Below are 25,492 nucleotides of genomic sequence, written 5' to 3' on the forward strand. Positions count from 1 at the left end.
CCGATTCTGCGTACCTTCAATGCTGCGCCCTGTTGTGGGGTTCCTTCGTTCCTCTGGACTCGTTTTTATTTCCCCTTGAGGGGTCCTGTGTGGTTCGGTCAGGAGAGATCGAGCAGCTGCTCCTTACTCTGCCGCCATCTTAACCGGAAGTCCGGGAACTCCTTATTTTATAGACAAAGATTCAGAGGCTCTGAGGTGCTAGAGTTTTACCTAAAGTGTCAGAGTTTGTACAAGACAGAGCAGGGGCTTGAACTCAGCCTCATTGCCTCCAGAGCCTGTGTTCTTCTTGCTTCCTTGTGTTCCCAGCCCTCCTCTCCAACGCTACCTTCTCCTCTCACCCTGGTAACCTGAAGAAATGTGCGTACTTGATCTGGGCTGCTCAGATTAGTGGAGTTGCATGGGAGTATCCATTTTTCTCAGTGGAAACTTCCATGTGTCTTCTAGCACTGAAAATGAAAACCAACCCCTCCCTCCCCGCCAAGGCCTCATCTCCAGAAAACTCATCTTTTTGGTGATGGCAATCAGTTTTGGTAGTTGAAACCCATTGACCCTCCCAGTAGCCTCTGCTCTTCTGATTGGAGGGATGGAGGCCCCAGCAGAAAAATCTTCCCAAAGCCCTCATTTAAAGAAGCCTCAGACAAGTCACTTGACCCCCATTGCTTAGCCCTTACCACTCTTCTGCCTTGGAACCAATACACAGTATTGATTCCTAGAGGGTAGGTGAGGGTTTAAAAAAAAAAGAAGCCTTAGAAACCCAGACAACTCTTTCATTTCCCACTATGATGTTCCCTCCCTGCATTCTCTTGCCTTTCATTTGCCCTCCCCCACCCCCACTCCTGACCTGGCTGTCTGTCCACTAGCTTCCCTAGCTAGTATATTTTTGATGGTATAAGAGAGGTTTCATGCCCAAGAATAGGAAAGTGATGACATTTGGAATATTTTGTTCAGTTCTGGGCACTCCATTTTAGGGAGGACATTGGTAGCTGGATAGTATTCATAGTGAATCCTGATTCCATCCATATCAATTGAAATGATCCACTGAAAAGATGGTATAGTGGGAGTAGAATGAGAGGGGAAACCATTGGTAGTTTGTAAAAGTTTAGTAGTTATAGGACTTAGAGCTGGAAGAGATTTTAGAGATCATCTAGTCTGACCTTTTTATTATACAAATGAAGAAACTAAAGCCAAGAGAGTAAGTGACTTGCCCCAGGCACAAATCTTAGATTTGAAACTAGGTACTCTGATTCCACATCCAGCAACTGCTGCTTTAGTCAGAGCAAGACTCTTGGGTTATGGATTTATGAGATCCTTTTAGTTTTTAGACTGTAAAGCTGGGCAAGTCTCAACCTGTTTGTCTTAGAAATTGCATTGGTGAACTTCTATACTTCTATACTTCTAAACTTTAATTAAATGTTTATCGCATGCTTTGAAATATAGAGTGACAGATGCAGTAAAATAAGGGTTATTATTATCTTGTTAAAGTCTTGGTTTTCAGATTTTATGTAGGTAGGATGAAAGTCCACCTGACTCCACCTTACAAGATTTCATCAGTGTGGGCATTCTTTCTATCAGCAATTCAGTTTGCAACCTTTCTACATCTTACTAGGTAGTATTTGTGAATTGTAACAAAAAATACTAGATAGTATTTATGAAATGTGAATTATAACAACAACAAAAAAAGACATCATTACCAGGTAGCTAGTGTTTTGAGAATTAACCCTTCCAAAATTTGCTAATGTGCCACTCAAATAATAGACAATAAATCATTTGGGGGGTGTTTTTAGAATTAAGAAGATCTGAGTTACTCTGAATGACTATGGGCAAGTCACTTAACATCTCTCCACCTCAGTTTCCATTTATATAAAATACAGATAATAAGAGCATCTACTTCCTAAGGTTATTGCAAGGATAAAATGAAATAGTATGTGAAAAGCACTTTGCAAATTTTAAAATGCTACATAAATGCCAGTTTTTATTAGTAGTAATAATAAGAGGCAGCAATGTATTTTAGTAACCCTTTTAACGAACCTCCTTTGTGGGTTCAAAGAAACTGTCAAATAATTTGTTGTTAAAAGTTTATTATGGGGGCAGCTAGGTGGATAGAAAGCCAGACCTGGAATTGGGAGGACCTGGGTTCAAATTTGGTCTCAGACACTTCCTAGTGGTGTGACCTTGCTGTACTTAACCTCATTTTTCTAGCCCTTGCCCTTCTCTCCTAAATATTTTACTAGGGCAGAAAATACAGGTAAAAAAAAAAGCCATCTTGTCAAACTGCCTTTGAATAGCTCCTTCCTGCCTTATGTCCCAGTTTAGCAGATTCAGGAATCAATAGTAAAAAGTGGAAATGCTAGAAGAAATTTAGATTGAAATTCTGTAGCTAAAATTCAAGACCTGAAAATTGGCATACTAAGAATTCTATTACAGCTAATAGTTTGCCTTCATATTTGTATGTGGTCATTTCACAAGTATGGTGACATTGACATAGATTTTCAAAAGTCTGATCAAAACCCAGACCCAAGTTAGTTAGAAGCAATGATAGTTATCTAGGTGGAATGAGTTTTATACATGAGGACAGAGTGAGTAGATGATCTTTTATATGTAGTTCTAAACTTTGTAATGTACCAGAAAGAGACATTCAGTTTCTTCTACAGAGGCTTGAATCGAAGTTCTGCTGCTCACTAACCTGGGCATGTCTCATTAATTAACAGACATTTATTAAGCTGTATCCTTTGTTTCAGGTTCTGGAGATGAAAAGCAATACACTCTTATCTCTTGAGGAGCTTATTAATTAGGAGTTATGGCATATTCACAGATGAGTTTGAGAAAAAGAAAAACCATGGATAGGGTAAAGAAAAGGGCCAGAAAAAGTGTTATAAGAAGTAGTAATAGGGAAAGGATAGTTTTAGCCAGGGTGAGTGGGGAGAGAATTGGAGAAGGGTTCACTAAAGTTTCTGAGCTTAATTTCCTCATCTCTAAAAAGAGTATACTAATACTACTACTTTATAATTGGCATAAATGTACATGTGTGTATATATGTATACACACATATATCTGTATTTATGTCCATTTATATGCATGTATACGGATGTTTAATTGCCAAGTGGAATGAATGGCTTTTTCTGTCCTTATCCTTGCCTTCTGTGAATTATGTAATATTCTTTGTCTTTTTTTCCTTTTCTTTATATTCTCATCTTCTTTGACATAAAGTCAAATACTTTATTCTCTTAGTAATAACAACTTGCATTATATAAAGTATTTAAAGATGAATAGATAGTGACTCTTTATATTTAACACTGTTTAATTTGGAGCTTCTGGTTAGCCTCATGATTTCTGACTTTCACATTACCATTTATCTACTCTACCATGTCTAGAATTATAGAATCATAGGATTCCAGAATATATAGTCGAACTTTACCTGAAAGAGAATTATTTGTTCAAAATACCTCATAAATGGCTAATCTTTGCTTAAAGACCTTCAATGAGAAGTCCATTATCTCTTCACTCTTCATCTACCCCTCCTCTTGACATCTCCATTTCTTTTGAAAGTGTCTGAGGAGACATCCTTGAGACTTCAGTCTTTCTTACTTCACATCCAACTAGTCATATCTTACTGATACCACTTACTCAGTATCTCTAGTATCCATTCCCCTTTTTTTACTTACAGTACATCTACTGCAGTCCAGGCCATCATCACCTCTCACTTGTACCATTACATTAGCCTCTTAATTGATCTATTTGCATCTGTTTCTCTCCTTGCCAGTTCTTCTATACATCTGCCAAATTTATACCTTTAAAGCACTGGTCACTCCTCTGGTCAGCAAATTTACATAGCTTTTTGTTATCTCTGAGATCAAGTAGACTCCCTTGTTTGGAATGTTAAAGGGCTTCACAACCTTAGTCAGTAAAACCTACTTATTTGCTGTCCTCTGAATAAGAAATTCAATTTCCTACCTCTGTCTCTTTGCACAGTGGGTTGTTTCTCATGCTTGGTATGCTTTCCCCCCTCAGCTCTGCTTCTTAGACCCTATAGCTCACTCCTTTTAGAATTCTGCTCAGGTGCCTTCACCTTTAGCATATTTACTGATTCCCTCATTTACCATATCAGAGCTCATCACTGTGCATGTGTTTTGCATAGGTTATATATTTGCTAATCTCTGATTGGACATCCCCTTAGTTGACTTTAAGTTCCTGAAGAGCAGGCACTGTCTCACTTTTCTCTTTATGTCTTCAGTGCCCAGCATAGTACCTAGCACATAGTAGAGGCTTAAAATGCTTATTGATTGATTTTCTGTAATCAGATGACATCATTCAGTTTCACAGGCTTCTAAATTCTATATTTGAAGCTCAGGGATATAAAGACAAAAGCAAGAAGCCTCTGCCTTGCTAGCTTACATTTTACTTGGAATGGCTAACAGCATATGCACAGATAAGTATTGTATGGTAAGTACAAATTAATTTTTGTGAGCTGGTAGAGAGCATTGGCATCTGGGAGTAGTTTTTTAAAAACATTTTTAAATTGAATTTAATTGTTTTCAATTACATGTAGAAACAATTTGGAGAGAGGCTAGAAGCAGGGAGACAATAAGATGGATACTGTAGTTTAAAACAAAACACTTTGTAATCCCATAAAGTTCTAGGTTTCAAATGTTTGAGTACAAGAACTAAAGAATAATGCCCAATTACATAAAAGAAGTGTAACAGTTAGAGATGAGTAGTTGGAAGCAGGGAGACAATAAGATGGATGCTGTAATTCAGAGCAAAACACTTTATAATCCCCTAAAGTTCTAGAAATCAAATATTTGAAAAATATTCTTAGTTCTTAGTTAGACTCCTATTCTAGGTTAAAGCATTTAAAGTATGTAAACAATTGTTACACTTCTATTATGTAAGTGAGCATTATTCTTCATCTTTTTATTTCTTGTACTCATGTTACTTTTTTCAGGGTTGCAGTGTGAAGCAAGATCCCTTGCCAAGGAAATATTAAGAAGTGGGGGAGTTGATTTCTGTAATCAGTGGATTGCTCTGACATTTTTTAGAGCAGAAAAACTTAAGAGCCAATTAAGATCTAGCTGCATGTCACGCTTGTTGAGAAAGTTTCTGCTGAAAGGAAATAAAGATTTTAATAAAAAGGCTCACATGTTTTGATTTAAATTGAATTTTCTTCATGACTATTTTTTTTCATACTTATGCTGGACACTTGTATTTGATGTAGTGGATAGAGTATTTGACTTAAAGTTTGGAAAACAAGTTCAAATCCTATCTCATGTTCTTATTGGCAGCTTTACCCTGGGCAAGTAAGTCACATAATACCTTCCAACTTCAATTTTTTCATCTGTAAAATGGAAATAAAAATAAAAGACTTAAACTCAGGGTTATTGTAAAAGTCAAATGAGATACTATGTGTAAAAGCACTTTGCAAACCTTAAAATGATATATGAATACTATTTTGTAATTTATAAGACATGACTATAAATGCCTTCTTGCATTCCTCAAAAAATACAATCTATCTGTATAGAATGAAGATTTGAGGCTAATGAAGTTGAATTTACTACCATTTTCAAGAGAATTCAAAAAATGTTTTGAATAGCAACCACTTTTTGGAATAACTTCTTTTGTTAATACTGTGAAGGTGACAGCACACATTTGTCTGTATGTTTTTTCTGACTGATTTTCCTTACCTACAAAATGAACATAATAACACCCACCCCAAGCAGTTAAAAACAAACAAAAACAAAAAAGCCCCCAAAACCACCAACCCTTACTTACCTTCCAAAGAGGGGGCCGAAGGAAAGGAAATGCTCATCCGCCAGTCTGTTTCTAAGGCAACTCTTTCGAAGTTTCATTGTATTGTATCCTACTCATTATATTGGTCAGATTAGGAATAATGTCTCATGGCTGGATAGAACATTTGAGGGGGCTGCATCTGACCCTCAGGCTGAGGTTTGCCCATCACTGGTCTAGGCAATTGGGGTTAAGTGCCTTGCCCAGGATCATACAGTGAGGAAGTTTCTGAGGCCAAATTTAAACCCAGGTCCTCCCAATGCCAGGCCTGGTACTCTATCTACTAAGACATCTAGCTACCCTGGAATCCACCCCCTTTTAATGTAGCAATTCTATTTTGGGGCATTTTGAACATTTTTTCTCACATCAAGCTTAAATTTATTTCTTTGCAATGCTAGCTCATTTCTAGGCTTTTTGGCCCCTTAGGACTAAAATAAAATGTCTTTCACACATATGGAAGTCCTTTAAATACTTATAGTGATCCCTTTCTCTTGTCTCCACCCCTCCCCATTCTCTCCCACCTCAAGCTGAACATATTTCCATTACCTTAAATTTACCCTCATATGACATGAACACAAGGCTTTTTACCATCCTGGTTGCCCTTCTCTGCATATTCCTCAGCTAATTGATGCCCTTAAATTATGCTGACTAGAACTAAAAAGGATATAGTAGGTGAGGTATAAGAGTAGAGGACAGAGGGATTGCCACTTCCATATCCCTGGAAGCTATACTTTTAAAAAATGTAACCTAACTTTTTTTTAAACTTGGAAAATCTTTATTTAATTAATTAATTTAGAGTATTTTTCCATAGTTACATGACTCATGTTCTTTCCCTCTCCTCCTCTTACCCCCCCCACCCCCGTAGCTAACAAGCAATTCCACTGGGTTTTACATGTCTCATTGATCAAGACCTATTTCTACATTGTTAATATTTGCATTAGAGTGATTACTTAAGAGTCTACATCCCAACTCATATCCTCATTGACCCATGTGATCAAGTAGCTGTTTTTCTTCTATGTTTCTACTCCCACAGTTCTTTCTCTGGATGTGGATAGTGTTCTTTCTCATAAGTCCTTCAGAATTGTCCTGGATCATTGCATTGCTGCTAGTAGAGAAGTCCATTACATTGGATTGTACCACAGTGTATCCATCTCTGTGTACAATGTTCTCCTGGTTCTATTCCTTTCACTCTGCGTCAGTTCCTGGAGGTCATTCCAGTTCACATGGAATTCCTCCAGCTTATTATCCCTTTGAGCACAATAGTATTCCATCACCAGCATATACCACAATTTGTTCAGCTATTCCCCGATTGAAGGACATTCCCTCATTTTCCAATTTTTTGCCACCACAAAAATAGAGGCTATAAATATTTTTGTACGAATCTTTTTCCTTATGATCTCTTTGGGGTATAAAGCCAGCAGTGGTAAACTAGCTTTTTTGACTATTACTAATTCATTGAGTTTTTACTTCACTAAAACCCCCAGTTGTTTGTTTTTTTTACTGGACAAACCTGTCTAACCATCCTATTCTATACCCATAAAGCTGATTTTTTTGCAATCACATGTAAGATTTTATGTTTAGCCCTATTGAATTTCATTTAATGATATTTAGTCCAGTTCTGTAGCCTGTCAAGACCTTGTCTTTGTTATTAGCAAGTACATTAGCTCTCTCTTCTATGTGTCATTTGTAGATTTGCTTAATCTTGTACTAAGTCATCAAAGTGAGAGAGTAAGAAGACATATTTACTACGTAGAAAGAAGTGAAATGTACTTTGGTTTTGGATTTTTGTTTTTAAAAACTTGTGGATACATCCTGGGTTTTCCCATTGTTGCACTTACAATGTATGTGTACTTATCTTCAAATTCTTTACATCTGTCCACAATCATGTCAGCATCCTTCATGACCATTTTCATAGTCCCCTCCATGAAGTTTATGGTTTGGGAGCTACAGTTTGTAGGCCCTCACCTCTGTCTGCATTCTAATAGACTTTATGGGCCTTCTTGCTGTATCTCCTTACTGGTGCCTGCAGAACTCTGGCTGTTTTGTGTGCTGATCTTGTCATGAAAAGTGAACCATTGTGATTTCTCCTTAGATTTCATGATCATCACCTGATATGGTACTTTTCCTCAATCTTTATTAGAGCAGTTGTGAGAGAGACTTGGAACTTGATGCCCTCTCTTTCTTTGTCATCTTTGTTGTTCTTCCCCCTACTTTTCTACTCTACCTGAACCGACACACATAGAAATGGTCAGACCCTATATCTCACTATTGCACTCATTTAATCAAAAAGTTAGAAGTTTCTCTCTCTGAACATAAGCTCTCATCAATCCATCTCTCTATGCATCACTCTCCTAATCCAATTTTTATCCCTTTACCCTTTAGTAGTTTCTCAACCTGTTCTCACTTCACTTCTTTCCTTTCCAAATCTTAATCCTATATCTATCCAATTCATCTGTAAGTCTTCCTTCAAATCCATCCTTCACACAGTTGACAGTGGTTTTCCTTTAGGGCTGATCTGACCATGCTATATTCCTCCCTAAGAGAATCCAGTGGCTTTTGACTATTTCTAGGATAAAATCTAAACTCCTGTTAAATTTTTCTGTCTTAAAATTGATCCTATATATTGGTATCAAGGTAAAAGAAAGGTAAGTAGACAGTTGGAGTTAAGTGACCTGCCCAGGATCACACAGCTAGGAAATGTCTAGGGCCAAATTGGAATCCAGGTCCTATTTCTAGGCCTGGCACTCTATCCACTTAGCCATCTAGCTTCCCTTCCTGTTTGGTTTTTAAAACCATTCACAACTAGCCCTATTATTTTTTCTATATATTTTTGTAATACATAATTTCATTTCTCATGTTTTATGAAAACAACCAAAATGTCCCTCTTTTTGATTGTCTGTTTCCTTGTCTTTGCCCTTAATTGTTTCCATACCTGGAACAGATTCCTTCCTTACCTCTATCTCACAGAATCCCTTATTTTTCTTGGTAAGCAGGTTAAGCCATCATTTACTTGAAACTTTGCTGTTGTCTCTTCCCTATTTATAGTGACTCTACTTAGTAACTACTTTACATGCCTTGTATTTATTTTCCTTATTTTTATTCAGTATATATTTAAAGATCTATAAGGAATTCTTCTTTAATCTGAATTTAGCACTGGATTTACTCCAACAGTGACAAATGTTCCCTGTTGTATGTTTCGGCCAGTGTTTATTTTTGAGGATCATTGAACAGGATCATTTCCATTACCACACTTCAAGGCATTCTGAATGAGTTTGGTATATAGAAGTGAGATAGAAGATTCTATGAGGAAATGTTTCTTTCTCTTTCCCAGCCACAGTCTTCCCCCCCCCCCCCCCCCATAACATTAAGGATTTACATATGTAGCTACCTAACTTAACTATTTGTGGTCTGAGATTTGCTCCTACAATAAGACATATTTCTCCACAGCATTAGGTAAAAAATAATAGGTTTGTCATTATTATGCAAAGATCCAGCAATTTAACTTACAACAGAAAGCATAAATGAAACAACAGAAAATATAAATGAATATAACAACACCAGCAATGAGAGATAGAAAAGATAAAATATCTCACTGAATGGGGGATACTCGAACACCTGAATATTCTTAGCTATGAAGTCCCTTTGTTCAGCATTTCAGGGTCCCATTCAGGAAAGTCCCAGGCAAAGCATCCTTTGCATGGGTGAGACTTCAAAGTCCACTTTCCAAAAGGGGCTTCTTATTGACCTCAAAATAAAGATGGCTTTTTGCCAACTGTAGTTTGCATTACTGCTTCCAGGGTCCCAGTGTCCTGGCCAGGAACAACCAGGCAAAACATGTCTCAAAATTTAATCAACAGTCATGAAGACAACACATTCTGTGAGACAAGGGTTAATCTTACAGAAGTATGTTTATCTTCCAGATAGTCAGAGACCTTGGAAAGCTGCTGAGAACTCAGGCCAAAATTCAAAGTAGCCCCATTCTCTGCTGGTAAATGTGAGGCCTATGATATATAACAGGGAAAATTTACTAAAATTTTACTTTAACCCTTCAGGTGGTAAAATGATCTGTTATAGGTTATACCAATGCCTTCATGCAATACATATTCCCCATGATGTAACAAGAAAACACACATCTCATGTACAGTAAAAAACTCATGAAGGAAATAAAGTGAAAGATGGTATGCTTTGATCTACAGTCAGACACCTGCAGTTCCTTCTTTGGCTTTGGCTTTGGATAGCACTTTTTATCATGAATCCCTTGAGGTTAATTTGGGACTTAATTTTGCTGAAAGTAATTTAGTCCTTCACAATTTATCATCATACAATATTTCTGGTACTTTATACACTGTTTTTCTGGTTCTTCTGATATCACTATGCATCAGTTCCTATAAATCTTTCCAGGTTTTCTGAACTCATCCTGTTCTTCATTTCTTATTGCACAATAGTATTTCATTACATCCAGACCATTAATTTGCATCTGGATTGAAATAGTTATAAAGAAACTATCTTCTACTTATTTGCTTTTCTCCTCCCAACAATAGAATCCAACTTGGAGGAGTCTGGATTTTGGAATAATGCCTGACCATCTTGACACATCAGTATCCTGTTTTGTGGTAAGGATCTGGGGTGGAAAGAAGGACCTCTACCAGCTGCTGATTGAGTGGAAAGTCTCTCTGGATGGACTGAAATACATGGGCCAACAGGTAATTTTTTGAATTGATATTTACACATATTTCTCATTATTTTGTTAGCTTGTCTACAGCATTGCCACTGAAGGCATAGTGTTGTATATAAGGAGAATCAATCAGTCAACAGTCACGTATTAACCTATCATGTTTTGGACCCTTTGGTAGGCATTAAGATTATGAATAGAAGGAATGAAATAATTGCTACTTGCAGTGAGCTTATTCTGATGAGAGGGAAAAAATACATGTAAGTTTATATAGTATAACATAAGTGAATAAATACAAATATATGGCCAGGTCTTTTCTTGCTGTATTATCATCTATATTCTGACATTGATTCCCCTAAAGCTCAGTTCTAGGCCTTCTTTACCTTTCTCTTTCTACTCTCCTCTTTGGCGAAATCATTTCTACTTCCCACCCCCATTTATCACCTTTATGCTGGTGTCTACTGTTTTCATCTATTTAGCTTTAATCCAAGACTCCAGTTTTGCATCTTCACCTTCCTGATTACTGTCTTCACACTGGCATCCCACTGATACCTCAAAGTGAATCATTTATGTTCTATTACATCCTAATTTCTGAGGTTCATGACCTCAAGTTCATCTTTGATTCTTTCTTTTCCTTTAAATGCTGAAATCAAATCTGTTGCCAAATCTAATCAGTTGGAGAAAGATAATGAGTTTTTGGATATATTAAGTTGAAGATGGTTCCAGGATATCTAGTTTTAAATGTCTAGTAAGTAATTGTGATATGGCCTGAACCTCAGAGGAGAGACTGGGGCTGGATAGATAGATCTTGGAATCATCTGCATAAAGGTAATAGTTTAACCCTTGGGAATGATGTAGTTGTCAAAAAAAAAAAAAAAAGAATAAAGAGAAGGGAAGGCAGAAATCTGGCGAATATCCATTATTAGAAGGTATGTTATGGATGATGAGCTAGGAAAGGTGGTCATATAAGAGGAGAACTAGGAGAGAATAGTATCACAGAAAGTGAGAGAGATGAGAGTATTCAAGAAGAAAGATTGATAACAGTGTCAAGAGCAAGAAGTAAGATGAGAATGAGGGCTGAGAAAGACTATCAGATTTTGTGGTCAAGAGATCATTGATAACTTTGGTAAGAGCAGTTTCTTTTGAGTGAGATTATATTATAAGTAGAGGAGTGAGGTAGAGGAGAAGTGAAAGCAGCATGTATAGACAAGTTTTTCCAAGGAACTGGATGAAAAAGGGAAGAGAGTAATAGGATGATAGTTTGAGGGGATTTTTAGGATTAGTGAAGAGATTTTGAGGATGGCATGACTTGGGCATGCTTGGTAATAGGGAAAGAATCGATTGATAGGAAGAGGTTGAAGATATGAGACAAGATATGAGGAAGTAATCTGCTGAAATAGGTGAGATGAAATGTATATTAGAAGGGTGATTTTGGAAGAGAAGGACCACCTCTATCAGCAACTGGGGGAAGAAAGAGAGAAAGGGAAATGATGTTTTGAAATGAGAAGCATAGGAGAATAGAGAACTCCAGAGGGCAAGGCTTTCACCTAAAGTGTTTTTTTTTTGTTTAAATCCAGTAATGACCTAAAGCAACATTCATTTAAAAAAATACATTATTTGGACCTATTTTTATTTTTTTGTTGTCTGTAGAAAAACTTGATAGGTATAAGAAGAACTAATTAACCTATTTTGGCATATCTTTTTTCTTTTAGATTCATGCTCGCAACCAAAATGAAATAATTTTTGGACTGAATGATGGCTATTATGGAGCTCCATTTGAGCACAAGGTAAGTAATACAAGCATTACTGTGTACACAGAGTATACTTCCCTATACAGAATATATATTTCAGAAAATCTTTCATTTAAATTTTATGAAATGAATTTTATTTTAAATGCTTTATTTAACTGGTATAAACAAATTCATTAGGGGATTTGTATAAAATAAAGAATGTTTTGTAAGACAGCTAAAAGGTTCCATATAGTTTTTTTGGGAGGGGGGGGATGAAGTAGGGGGAGAAAGGGTAAATTTAGATCTTGGTATATGCATAGTTTATAATTACTAGCTATTTGTACTGGTGTAGCTCCTTTAACCTTCTGCTTAAATTCCTTATTTTCAAAATTAACAAAAATACCTATAGTGCCAGCCTTGGGAGATTGATGTGATAATTAAATGAGGTGATTATATAGAGAAGATACTTGGAGGGGGAGAAAGAGCACTGACTTTGTAGTCAGAGTCTAGGTCTGAACCATAACTTTGCTTTCTATTGGAAAAATTATTTCCTGTCTCTGAGCCTCAGGCTCCACATTTGAAAATTGAAAGATTTCGACTAGATGATTTCTAAGAGCATCTGTGATCCTATGAGTTTAGTATTCAGTAAAACACAATGAAGGTTTTGATCAGAAGAATTATGCTTTTCTGAGTTGTGTGCCAGTATTCACTATTGTAATATTGGAAATTTGGGGGTCCTTGAACTAATTTTGAGGTCCCTGATCTAAACTTCTTGTGGACATTTAGGACTCCTACATTTCCCATGATTCCTCTTGCATAATGAGTTGGACAGAAAGTCTAATAACATAAACAGAAGGTTAAATAGGGAGTGCCAGGACTGGCTCTCTCTCTTTTTTGGTGATTTGGAGCAGAGCCAGGATGGGAGGAAGAAGTAACAGGGTCCACACATTTTAAATTAACTCAGCAGGCATGTGGCTTCATTTTTCTAAATAGCTTTCAATAAACCCTTTGAAACCCTTTGATATTTTTAATTCTGCCCCTCTATATTAATTTTATTTGTTACATTATGCTAATAAATTTTGAGATATCAGCAGATATAACATATTATGCTGTATAGCCTATTATAAGATGTAAATTATATGGTACTGAAAATGTCTAGAACCAGTTAGAGCAATAAGAAATCACTTCAATGAATTTCTTAGTAGGAGAAAGAAATTCCCATAAACATCAATGCCTGAAGAGTCCACAAGATGGTGATGTCTCCTCATTTAAAATAAATGGCCTGGACCATAAGTTGAAACCAACTAGGTGGTCAGGTTTAAAATGAAAATATTTTGAATTCTGCTACTGTTCAAGGCAAGGTGATTATTATATTAACAGCAAGAAAATAACTTAGAAGAGGCTCCTTTCTATTCCAAAATTAATTTTGCATACAAGTAGGCATAATTGTATTGCTTAGGAAGTTATAGCAGCTACTTGATCTGCAAATTCATTGTGCTTTATATATGAGAAAGCAGCAAATGAACAAAAAAAAATTTAGACTGACTATAGGTATTATAATAGGGAAAAACCAGGGAAGGTACCTTAAATATTAAATATGGGCTCTGTGGGGTGGATAGGAGACAGGAAGGGACAATGGGAAAGACTTTACAAGCCAAGGAACCAGGTTTAACTACAAGGGAAAGACCACTGACTGAAATGACAGTTAAACCTGACCAACTGTCACTCAGCCCCACCCAGCCTGGAATAAAAACAGATTAATACACACAATGAGGACCTAAAATTACTAAAACACACAGGGAATCAGTTTAATAATAATATGAGGGGATAGGAAAGGGGGTTAGGTAAACTATGGCTAACAACCCAGGACTAGAGTCAAAAAGGGTAAGATCCCTAGTCAACCTGGCTTCTGCCAGGCTTTGACAGCTTGGCTAAGGACCTGGGGAAGAGGGCTTGAACTTGGGATCTCACAACTCTTCCAGGGATGTTACAGGATGCCAGGAACCAACTCCTGCAGAATTGATGTAGCCAGGTAGGGATTGAAGTCTGTAAGCTGTCCAACAGATCACAGGCCACTTCCCTACTCAGTGCTGTTTTGCAGGATTGATGTCCTCTGCTTTCAATCTTTACCACTCTCCAAGATCCCAGGGAATCAGGGTACAGCTCCACTATCTCTGAGGTCTCCCAGGGTCAGTTACTGCTTGTCCCAACCACCATGGAGTCTGTCCCAGAGAGAGAGCAAGCCACTTCCTGCTTCCCCATTCCATATGGAATTCTCCAGCCCTTCCTGCTAAGTCTCCTACATAACAACTAAATAATAATCTTCCTCACAACAGTATTTAAGAAATTCAAAGATATGCCTTTGGGTCAATATAGAGTAATAACTTCTTAACCTGTTTTTATACTACTTGTAGTTGATGAGGAAATAGAGGCCAGGAGTTGTTAAATGATTTACATTTAGTTAATTTTTATAGAACTAAGGAGCTAATTTGATGACTATTGGTATTTACATTGTTGAACATTTACATGGCTGATTTCCACATACAACAAATATAAGATGTGCATTCAGAAATAGGGGGTAATTGTTCCAGGTAGCTGTATTGTAATAGCAGAGAGAAAGGCACATAATTTTTTGTTTACATCCCCAGCACTGCAGCAGGATAAAAATGAACACATCATCGAAATAATTCAGGGGTATACACACTTTGAATTCATTTGTCATTTTTCTTTTTCAGAGTAGAAGAGCAAAAACTAGATGAATTCTTCAATCCTGCATATGATCTCTGTTGGTTTGGTTATTCTAATGAACCCACATATCTAAATATATTCAGGGTTGAGATTCTGGTCCTTACCTGTGTGAGCTGTTGTTTTTAGTCATACACAAGTGTATCAAATGGCTAGAAAGCATTCTGATTCTAGACACTTTACTAGCTTTGTGCAGATCATTTTCAGAGCATCAGGCTAAAGTTTATCAAGCTTCAGTATTAACCAGAGGCAGATACATGAGTGTATGTTATGTAAAGATCAAGTAGTGTACTGAAAATACTATAATAAATGTATATACTGTCCCACAAGGCAAATGCAAGGTCTTTACTATTATTGAACAAATGTGCTGTACCCATAAATTTACCAACATCATGAAGTCCATAAAAGTTTCTAAAGACTAATTATGCTGTCTTTTGCATAATACCAGATCCTTGTATTGTTTCCATTTAGTTCCAACTAGCTTCTGACAGCTCTTTCACAGACCAGCCTATCTTATAATTTATATTTACAGATCCTGCCATTGCCAGATAGTGGTCCACAATAATTTCCTTTTTTAAAAATTTTTTAAAACATTTATTAATATTTACTTTTTAGAAAAGTTAAGATGGTTACATAATTCATGCTCTTACTTTCCCCTTCACTGCCCCCCACCCCCAGCTTCACCCCCACCCCCCACCATGGCTGATGTGTATTTCCACTAGTTTTAACATGTGTCACTGATCAAGACCTATTTCCAAATTGTTGATAGTTGCATTGGTGTGGTAGTTTCGAGTCTACATCCCCAATCATGTCCGCCTTAACCCATGTGTTCAAGGAGTTGTTTTTCTTCTGTTTCCACTCCTGTAGTTCTTCCTCTGAATGTGGGTAGCTTTCTTTTCCATAAGTCCCTCAGAATTGTCCTGGGTCATTGCATTGCTGCTAGTACAGAAGTCCATTACATTCTATTTTACCACAGTATATTGGTCTCTGTGTATAGTGTTCTTCCAGCTCTGCTCCTTTTGCTCTGCATCAATTCCTGGAGGTCTTTCCAGTTCACATGGAATTCCTCCAGTTTATTATTCCTTTGAGCACAATAGTATTCCATCACCAGCATAAACCACAGTTTGTTTAGCCATTCCCCAATTGAAGGACATACCTGTGGTACATAACAGTTTTTCAGGCTTTGCAGAATTCATTCTGTCAGTTAAGGAGTTTAGAATCTTGGGAAAAATTCAGTTGGTCTTGGACTCGTGGAGAGAATCAGGGTCAATCTGAGCTCCTTCTTGAGATTGAAACCTGGCCTATATTTTGCAGCTTGTCTTTTGAGATTTGTTAATTTAACTAATTCCTTTGAATCTCCCTACCATACTCTATTCCCACCTTCATTCTCTCTGCCTGAATTCCTGTGAGGGTTTGAAAGGAGGGTAGTTCGGAGTGTTAGTTTAAACCTGATATTTTAAATAATCAAATAGGGCTTACCCTTGCAACAAATTATATATTGAATCTTTGTATCCAACTTTCCTAACCCCATTGATTACAAACCCATCTGAGAGCTGAGTTAAGGCAGGTCCTTTCTCAGTCTCACGTTCCTGCTTCCCTTCCCCCACCTGAAGTTTTTCTAAGTGGCTGTTAGGGCTTCCTTGTATCCTCTATCCTGCCAATCTATCCTAGAAGACAATAAACCCCGTTTGTATTTAATCAAGACCTTCTGGTTACTTCATTAGTAGATTAATAAGAGAGGGAGGAAGAGAGAGAGGAATAACATACTCTCTGGAGTTTGAGGGAAGTTGAGGGTATCCATTTTTTTTTTAAATTTTAAACCCTTAACTTCTGTGTATTGACTTATAGGGGGAAGATTGGTAAGGGTAGGCAATGGGGGTCAAGTGACTTGCCCAGGGTCACACAGCTAGGAAGTGTCTGAGGCCGGATTTGAACCTAGGACCTCCTGTCTCTAGGCCTGGCTCTCAATCCACTGAGCTACCCAGCTGCCCCTTGAGGGTATCCATTTTGAAGGAAGTGTAACTTCAGTATTTCCTTCTAGTCCCTTCCTGTGAAACTGACTAAAGTCTGGAGTCAGTTCCAGGCTGGCCATGGCTGGCTCTAACCTTACTCTGTAAAAGTGTCCTTTTACTTGAAGGGCTCAGACTATTTCCCTTCAATGTTTGTCTTTAACTGGTTCCCCAGTCTGTGTTTCCCTGCTACTATTGCCTGCCTTAGATTAACTCATTCTCTCCCTTGCAACCCTTGTTACCTCAGTGTTATACTCATTAAACTCAGACATTCCCTTATTTCTCCTACTACCTCAACTACCAGCCTTCATCATTGTACCTTCTTCATTCACTATATTGTCATAGGGATTCACAAACCCTTATCCACAGTGCCTATCCTTTATTCCAACCAGCTACTACCTATAGCCTAGTCCCTTGATTACCTGCAGCCTTGGGTCCCTCGCCTTGCCTTATTCCCTATTCCTACCAGCTATTACCCCTAGCTTCAGTCCCATATTACATCCTGCAGATTCCCTTATAACATCCTGAAAATCCCCTTATTACATCCCCTCATTTTCCAGTTTTTTGCCACCACAAAAAGGGAGGGTATAAATATTTTCGTACGAGTCTGTTTATCTATGATCTCTTTGGGGTACAAACCCAACAATGGTATGGCTGGATCAAAGGGCAGGCATTCTTTTGTAGCCCTTTGAGCATAGTTCCAAATTGCCATCCAGAATGGTTGGATCAGTTCACAACTCCACCAGCAATGCATTAATGTCCCAATTTTGCCACATCCCCTCCAGCATTCATTACTTTCCCCTTCTTTCATTTTAGCCAATCTGCTAGGTATGTGGTGGTATCTCAGAGTTGTTTTGATTTGCATTTCTCTAATTATTAGAGATTTAGAACACTTTCTCATGTGCTTATTCATACTTTTGATTTCTTTATCATAAAATTGCCTATTCATGTCTCTTGCCCATTTATCAATTGGGGGAATGGCTTGATTTTTTATACAATTGATTTAACTCCTTGTATATTTGAGTAAATAGGCCCCTGTCAGAATTTTTTGTTATAAAGATTTTTTTCCCAATCTGTTGTTTCCCTTCTGATTTTGGCTACATTGTTTTTGTTTGTACAAAAGCTTTTTAGTTTGATATAATCAAAACGATTTATTTTACATTTTGTAATTTTCGCTAACTCTTGCTTGGTTTTAAAATCTTTCCTTTCCCAGAGATCTGACAAGTAAACTATTCTATGTTCACTTAACTTATTTATAGTTTTCCTTTTTATATTCAAGTCATTCACCCATTCTGGATTTATCTTGGTGTAGGGTGTGAGATGTTGATCTAAACCTAATCTCTCCCATATTGTTTTCCAAATTTCCCAGCAGTTTTTGTCAAATAGAGGATTCATGTCCCAAAAGTTGGGCTCTTTGGGTTTATCATACACTGTCTTTCTGATGTCATTTACCCCAAGTCTATTCCACTGATCCTCCCTTCTGTCTCTTAGCCAGTACCATACCGTTTTGATGACCACTGCTTTATAGTACAGTTTAATATCTGGTACTGCTAGGCCCCCTTCCTTCACATTTTTTTCATTATTTCCATTGATATTCTTGATCTTTTGTTATTCCAAATTAACTTTGTTATGGTTTTTCCTAATTCAGTAAAAAAGTTTTTTGGTAGTTTGATAGGTATGGTGCTAAATAGGTAAATTAATTTGGGTAGAATGGTCATTTTTATTATGTTAGCTTGTCCTACCCATGAGTGAGCAATCAATATTTTCCCAATTGTTTAGATCTAGTTTTACTTGTTTGGAAAGTGTTTTGTAGTTGTTTTCTTATAATTCCTTTGTTTATTTTGGTAGATATATGCCTAAAGTATTTTATATTGTCTAGGGTGATTTTAAATGGTGTTTCTCTTTCTACCTCTTGCTGCTGTGATGTGTTAGAAATATATAGAAATGCTGATGATTTATGTGCATTTATTTTGTATCTTGCAACTTTGCTAAAGTTGTTGATTATTTCTACAAGCTTCTTAGTTGATTCTCTAGGATTTTTTAAGTAGACCATCATATCATCTGCAGAGGGATAGCTTAGTCTCTACATTGCCTATTTTGATACCTTCAGTTTCTTTTTCTTCTCTAATTGCTACTGCTAGCGTTTCTAGTACAATGTTAAATAATAGAGGTAATAATGGGCATCTTGGTTTCACTCCTGATCTTAATCGAAAGGCTTCTAATTTATCCCCATTGCATATGATGCTTGTTGACAGTTTTTGGTATATACTGTTTGTCATTTTTAGGAAAGGTCCTTCTATTCCTATACTTTACAGTGTTTTCAATAGGAATGGGTGTTGTGTTTTGTCAACAAAAGTGATCCTCTTGATCACTTGCTGGAGTCTCTTTGCTAGTATTCTATTTAAGATTTTTGCATCTATGTTCATTAAAGAGATTGGTCTGTAGTTTTCTTTCTCTGTTTTTGATCTACCTGGCTTTGGAATCAGTACCGTATCTGTGTCATAAAAGGAATTTGGTAGGACTCCTTCTTTGCTTATTATATCAAATAATTTGTATAGTATTGGGATTAGTTGCTCTTTGAATGTCTGATTGAATTCACTTGTGAATCCATCAGGCCCTGACAATTTTTTCTTAGGGAGTTCTTTGATGGCTTGTTCAATTTCTTTTTCTGATATGGGATTATTTAGGTATTCTATTTCTTCTGCTGTTAATCTAGGCAATTTGTATTTTTGTAAATATTCATCCATATCTCCTAAATTGTTATATTTATTGCCATATAATTGGGCAAAATAGTTTTTAATGATTGCCTTAATTTCCATTTCATTAGAGGCGAGGTCTCCCTTTTCATCTTTGATACTGTCAATTTGGTTTTCTTCTTTCCTTTTTTTAATTAGATTTACTAGTACTTTGTCTATTTTATCTGTTTTTTCAAAGTAGCAGCTTCTAATCTTATATATTAATTCAATAGTTATTTTACTTTCGATTTTATTAATTTCTCCCTTAATTTTTAGTATTTCTAATTTAGTTTTCATCTGGGTATTTTTAATTTGCTCGCTTTCTAATTTTTTAAGTTGCACGCCCAATTCATTAATCTCTACCCTCCCTAATTTGTTAATATATGCACTCAAGGATATAAATTTCCCCCTGAGTACTGCCTTGGCTGCATCCCACAGAGTTTGGTAGGATGTCTCATCATTATCATTCTCTTCAATGAAATTGTTGATTGTTTCTGTGATTTCTTCTTTGACTAGCTGGTTTTGGAGAATCATATTATTTAATTTCCAATTGGTTTTTGATTTGCCTGTCCAGGTGCCCTTACTAATTATTATTTTTATTGCGTAATGATCTGAGAAGGTGACATTTATTATTTCTGCTCTTTTGCATTTGTTCGTAATGTTTCTATGCCCTATTACATGGTCAATCTTTGTGAATGTACCATGTGCAACTGAAAAGAAGATGTATTACTTTTTGTCCCTATTTATTTTTCTCCACATATCTATTAAATCTAATTTTTCTAGGACTTCATTCATTCATCTCTCTTACCTCTTTCTTATTTACTTTTTGGTTTGATTTATCTAGATCTGAAAGAGGAATATTTAGATCTCCCACTAGTATGGTTTTACTATCTATTTCCTTCTTGTTCTCTGCCAGTTTCTCCTTTATGAATCTGATTGCTATGCCATTTGGTGCATACATATTGAACAGTGTTATTTCCTCATTGTCTATACTGCCTTTAATCAGGATGTAATGACCTTCCCTGTCTTTTTTAATCATATCTATTTTTATTTTCGCTTTGTCAGAAATCACAATTGCCACTCCTTCCTTCTTTTTCTCATTTGCTGCCCAAAGGATTTTGCTCAAGCCCTTTACCTTAAAACTGTGTATGTCCACCCGCCTCATATGTGTTTCTCGTAGACAACATATGGTGGGATTTTGGTGTCTAATCCACTCTGCCATTTGCTTCCTTTTTATGGGCGAGTTCATCCCTTTCACATTCAGAGTTATAATTATCAGTTTTGTATTCGCTGACATTTTGATATCCTCTCCTAGTTCTACCCCTTCTTACAGTATTTCCTTTTAAATCAGTGGTTTGCTTTATCCCAGAAACCCATGTCCCCTCCCTTGATTTACTTCCCTTTCTAACCCCTCCCTTATTATTTCCCTCTTTTTATTTTTAAGGCCTAATGAATTTCCTCCCCCTTCTTCTCCCCTCCCTTTTTTGACCTCCCCACTCCCCTGCTACCCTAGGTTTATCCCTTCTGACTTTCTCAGTGGGGTTAGATAGAGTTTTATATCCCAATGGATAAAGCTACTCTTCCTTCTCAGGGTTAATTACACTGAGAGTAAGGTTTAAATATTACCTCTTAATGCTCTCTTCCTGTCCTTCTTATAATAGTATTCATCTCTTCCCCTTCCCATGCCTTCTTTGTATGTAATAGAATATCCTATGTTATTCATTCAAGTTTCTCTTGGTGTCCTCTAGTATTCACCCCCCTCTTTCCTACCCTCCCCCTTATCATCTTAGACCATTTAGTATTCCAACCTCTCCCTGTGAATAATTCTTCTAATTACTATAATAGTGAATACTATAATAGTGAATAGAGTTCTTTACAGAGAATTATACATAACGTTTCTCCACATATGAATACAGATAATTAGATCATATTTGAAACCCTTAAAGAGGCAAATTTAAAAAATACGAGTTTTCTTTCTTTCCCCTCTATTTCTTATTTACCTTTTAATGTTTCTCTTGATATTTGTGGTTGGATATCGAACTTTCCATTTAGTCCTGGTCTTTTTTGTGCAAATACTTGGAAATCTTCTGTCTTGTGTCTGTGCCCGCACTCGTGCCTGTGCTCGCACTCGTGCCTGTGCTCAGGGTCTGTGTTCAAAGTCCTTGCGTTCTTTAGTCTCTTGGGGTCTTAAGTCTTGCTGCTCTCAGGTGCAGGCTCTGGTTATCCCAGGGAGCTGCCAAGGACTTAATGCCTGCCCCAAACTTGCTCTAACTCTTGTGTGCTGACTTTGGCACTGTAGTTGGTGTGGGATGGGGGAGGGGTTGCTCAGCTCGTGTTTTAGTGAGAGCTGTTTCACCCCTTTATAGCATGGAAGTACCCCGATCCCACGTCCCTCCAATGCTGCGCCCTTTTGTAGGGTCCCTTTGTTCCTCTGAATTTGTTTTTGTGTTTTCTTGAGGAGTCCTATATGTTTCGGTTAGGAAAGGTTAAGCAGCTGCTTTTTATACTCTGCCACCATGTTAACTAGGAAGTGTCAGTTCATTCCAAAACAGTTTCTTCATATGATCTATTTAGGCTGGAAGACAAGCTGGTGAAATTCCATACTTTCTGTTCATGAATGAGGCAAAACCTTGCTCTCTTATAAGAACATACAATCTGAGTTTTTCTAGGTTTCAGTCTAGGAAAATGTAAAGCCAAGTAACATTCTTAGTGTAGTATTAGGACCTGTAAAAAGTGAAGCACACCCAGAACCTTAGTTAAGGCAGCATGGCATAGGCTGGACTAGGATTTGGAACCAGAAGGCCTGATTTATATTTTATTATTGAATCAGTATGTAATTCTGAGTAAGCCAAGTTCCTTAGTATGGAAATTGGATTATATAATCTCTCTCTTTTAAAAAAATGTTTTATTTTATTCAGCCAAAGTCCATCTGCTTATCCTTTTCCCCTACCTTCCCTATACTCAATTGAAAATATTAGAAAAACAAACTTTATTACAACCATAGTCAAACAAAACAAATTTCCATATTGGGAATGTAAAAAAAAAATTGTTTCATTCTGCATTCTGAATCTTTCACCTTCCTATCAGAAGGTGTGTAGCATATTTCTAAATTACTCCTCTGAAATCCTGATTGGTCATTCCTGATCAGAAGTATACTTATAAGAGTTAAGCAGAATAATTTTCCATATCCTCTATATCATAACTTATTCATCCACCCTTGAATTTATGAGCCCTTCCTCAGATTCCCAATCATTGCCACTTCAAAAAGAATTATAGATATTTTTGTATATTCTTAGAGTTTACTTAGCTTAGAACTAATCCTTCCTTCCCTTAATCTACCCTCCATCTAATTCCCCTTCCCTCTTCTAATGCCTTTCTCTCTCATAGAGTGAAATATACTTTGTACCACTCTGTGTATGGGCATGTACATACATGTGTATGTATCTGTGTGTAATCTTCATTTTTTTTTAACAGGTTTAGATGAGAATGAGGTTTAGGTGTCGTCTACTCTTGACCACTTCCTTCTCTTTGATGACTTACCCTGAACTTTCTTTACTTTCTCTTCCTGTCCCTTACTCCCATATTACCCCCCCCCCCCCATATTCCATTCCTTTCTTAAGATCCTTAAAGATAACAGAACTATTCCAAGATCTTGTCTAATTGGACTCCCTATATGAATCCTGATGATCCTACGGTTTAGATATTTGAAAGCAAATAGTTTATCCTTGTTTAGTCTCTTTATCATTATTTATTCATGGTTACCTTTTTATGCTTTTTTCTCCTTTATCTTGAACTTCATGAAGTTCCTATATATCTTGTCTTTTTATTAAGAATGCTTGGTACCACCTCACACCTAGCAGGTTGGCTAATATGACAGCAAAGAAAAGTAATAAATGTTGGAGGGGATGTGGCAAAATTGGGAGACTAATGCTTTGCTGGTGGAGTTGTGAGTGGATCCAACCATTCTGAAAGGCAATTTGGAATTATGCCCAAAGGGCTTTAAATGACTGCCTGCCCTTTGATCCAGCCATACCACTGCTGGGTTTATATCCCGAAGAGATAATAAGGAAAAAGACTTGTACAAAAATATTTATAGCTATCCTCTTTGTGGTGGCAAAAAATTGGAAAATGAGGGGATGCCCTTTGATTGAGGAATGGTTGAACAAATTGTGATATCTGCTGGTGATGGAATACTATTATGCTGTAAGGAATGATGAACTAGAGGAATTCTATGTGAACTTGAAAAACCTCAAGGAATTGATGCAGTGCAAAAGGAGCAGAACCAGGAAAACATTGTACACAGAGACTGATACACTGTGGCATAGTCGAATATTAATGGACTTCTTTACCAGCAGCAAAGCAATGATACAGGACAATTCTGAGGGACTTATAAGAAAGAACACTATCCATATTCGTATAAAGAACTGTGGGAGTAGAAACACAGAAGAAAAACATTTGCTTGATCACATTGTTTGATGGGGATATGATTGGGGATGTAAAATCTAGACAATTACTCTATTGCAAATATTAATAATATGGAAATAGGCCTTGATCAATGATATATGTAAAACCCAGTGGAATTGCTTGTTGGCTATGGGAGTGGGGAGAGAGGAGGGAAGGGAAAAAAACACGAAACATGGAATCATGGAAAAATATTCTAAATTAATCAATTTAATTAATTAATTAAAAAAAGAATGCTTGGAAATAATCTCTTAAGGGCCATTTTCCCCTCTGTATATACTTTGTATATATATTATATGTAATATATATTACTCTGTATTATACCCAGTTTTGGTGGATAAATTATTCTTAACTGTAATAAGCCTATAATCTTTACCTTCTGGAATCTTGTATTCTAGATTCTCAACTCCTTTATTATGGTAGTTGCTAAATTTTGTGTGTTCTTGATAGACTCCTTCCTTGGTACTTGAAATCTTTCTGGTTATTTGCAAGTATTTTTTCTTTGACTGGAAGCTCTAGATTTTGGCTGGGATGTTCTTGGGTGCTTTCATTTTTGGATTTCTTCCAAGAGGTAACCAGTAAATTCTTTCTATTTCCACTTTGCTCTTTGGTTCTAGGAGATTTGGGTAGTTTTTATTTATGATATCTTGAAATAGGATGTGAACTTGCGTTTTCTACCCTCCCCGTCCCTTCCCTCCCCATCCTTTCCTCCCCTCCTCTCCCCTCCCCTCCCCCCCAAATGATTTTTATATTTTTTTCTCCTTGATCTGTTTTCAAACTCATTTCTTTTTCCTCTGAGATACTATACATAATCTTTCTTTTTTTAGCCTTTAAATTTGTTTTAGTATTTTTGGAGTAATTAATTTCTAATTGATCTAATTTTTCAAATAGTTTGTTGCTTGAGCAAAGATTTGTATCTCTTGTGCTAAACTGTAAATTCTCTTTCCAATTTTTTCTTCCATAGCTGTTATTTCTTTTCCATTTTCTTCTTCTAGTACCCTTATGCTATTTATAAAACATTTAAAAATTCTTTAGACAAAACAAATCTGTTGCTTTATCTCTTCTTGGAATTTTGGTTGACTTTTGTTATGATTAAAAATGATGAGGGCTGAGATCAAAAGGGAGAATAGTATTTTAATAAAAGCCATGCTGATAGAGTTAAACTGACCATGAGCTTGTAAGAAAGCTATTCCAACCTCACCCTCAGCCATTTTTCCTTTCCTCTCTCCGAGAGCTCAGGTAGCTAAAGAGGAAGTTCCAAGTCACTTCCCCCTCTTTTAAAAAACAGTCCCTCATCTTGAATACGTAATCCAAAACTGGAAACCCATTGGACCACGGGAAATGTAGTTTTAAGGACCC

At 36.7% G+C, this 25,492-nt stretch overlaps 1 protein-coding gene across 1 annotated transcript in view; it reads left to right on the forward strand.

Moving 5' to 3' along the window:
* The window catches only part of UVRAG (UV radiation resistance associated), a 436,868-nt gene that overhangs the window by 94,281 nt on the left and 317,095 nt on the right, over positions 1-25,492 (forward strand). Inside the window, exons 4-5 of the mRNA XM_044668156.1 lie at positions 10,323-10,484; positions 12,166-12,240. Of these exons, the coding sequence (XP_044524091.1) occupies positions 10,323-10,484; positions 12,166-12,240 (237 nt within the window). The remainder of the gene's footprint in view (positions 1-10,322; positions 10,485-12,165; positions 12,241-25,492) is intronic.

This window comes from Gracilinanus agilis, chromosome 3, assembly GCF_016433145.1.
Source record: "Gracilinanus agilis isolate LMUSP501 chromosome 3, AgileGrace, whole genome shotgun sequence".
In the NCBI taxonomy this organism is placed as follows: domain Eukaryota; kingdom Metazoa; phylum Chordata; class Mammalia; order Didelphimorphia; family Didelphidae; genus Gracilinanus; species Gracilinanus agilis.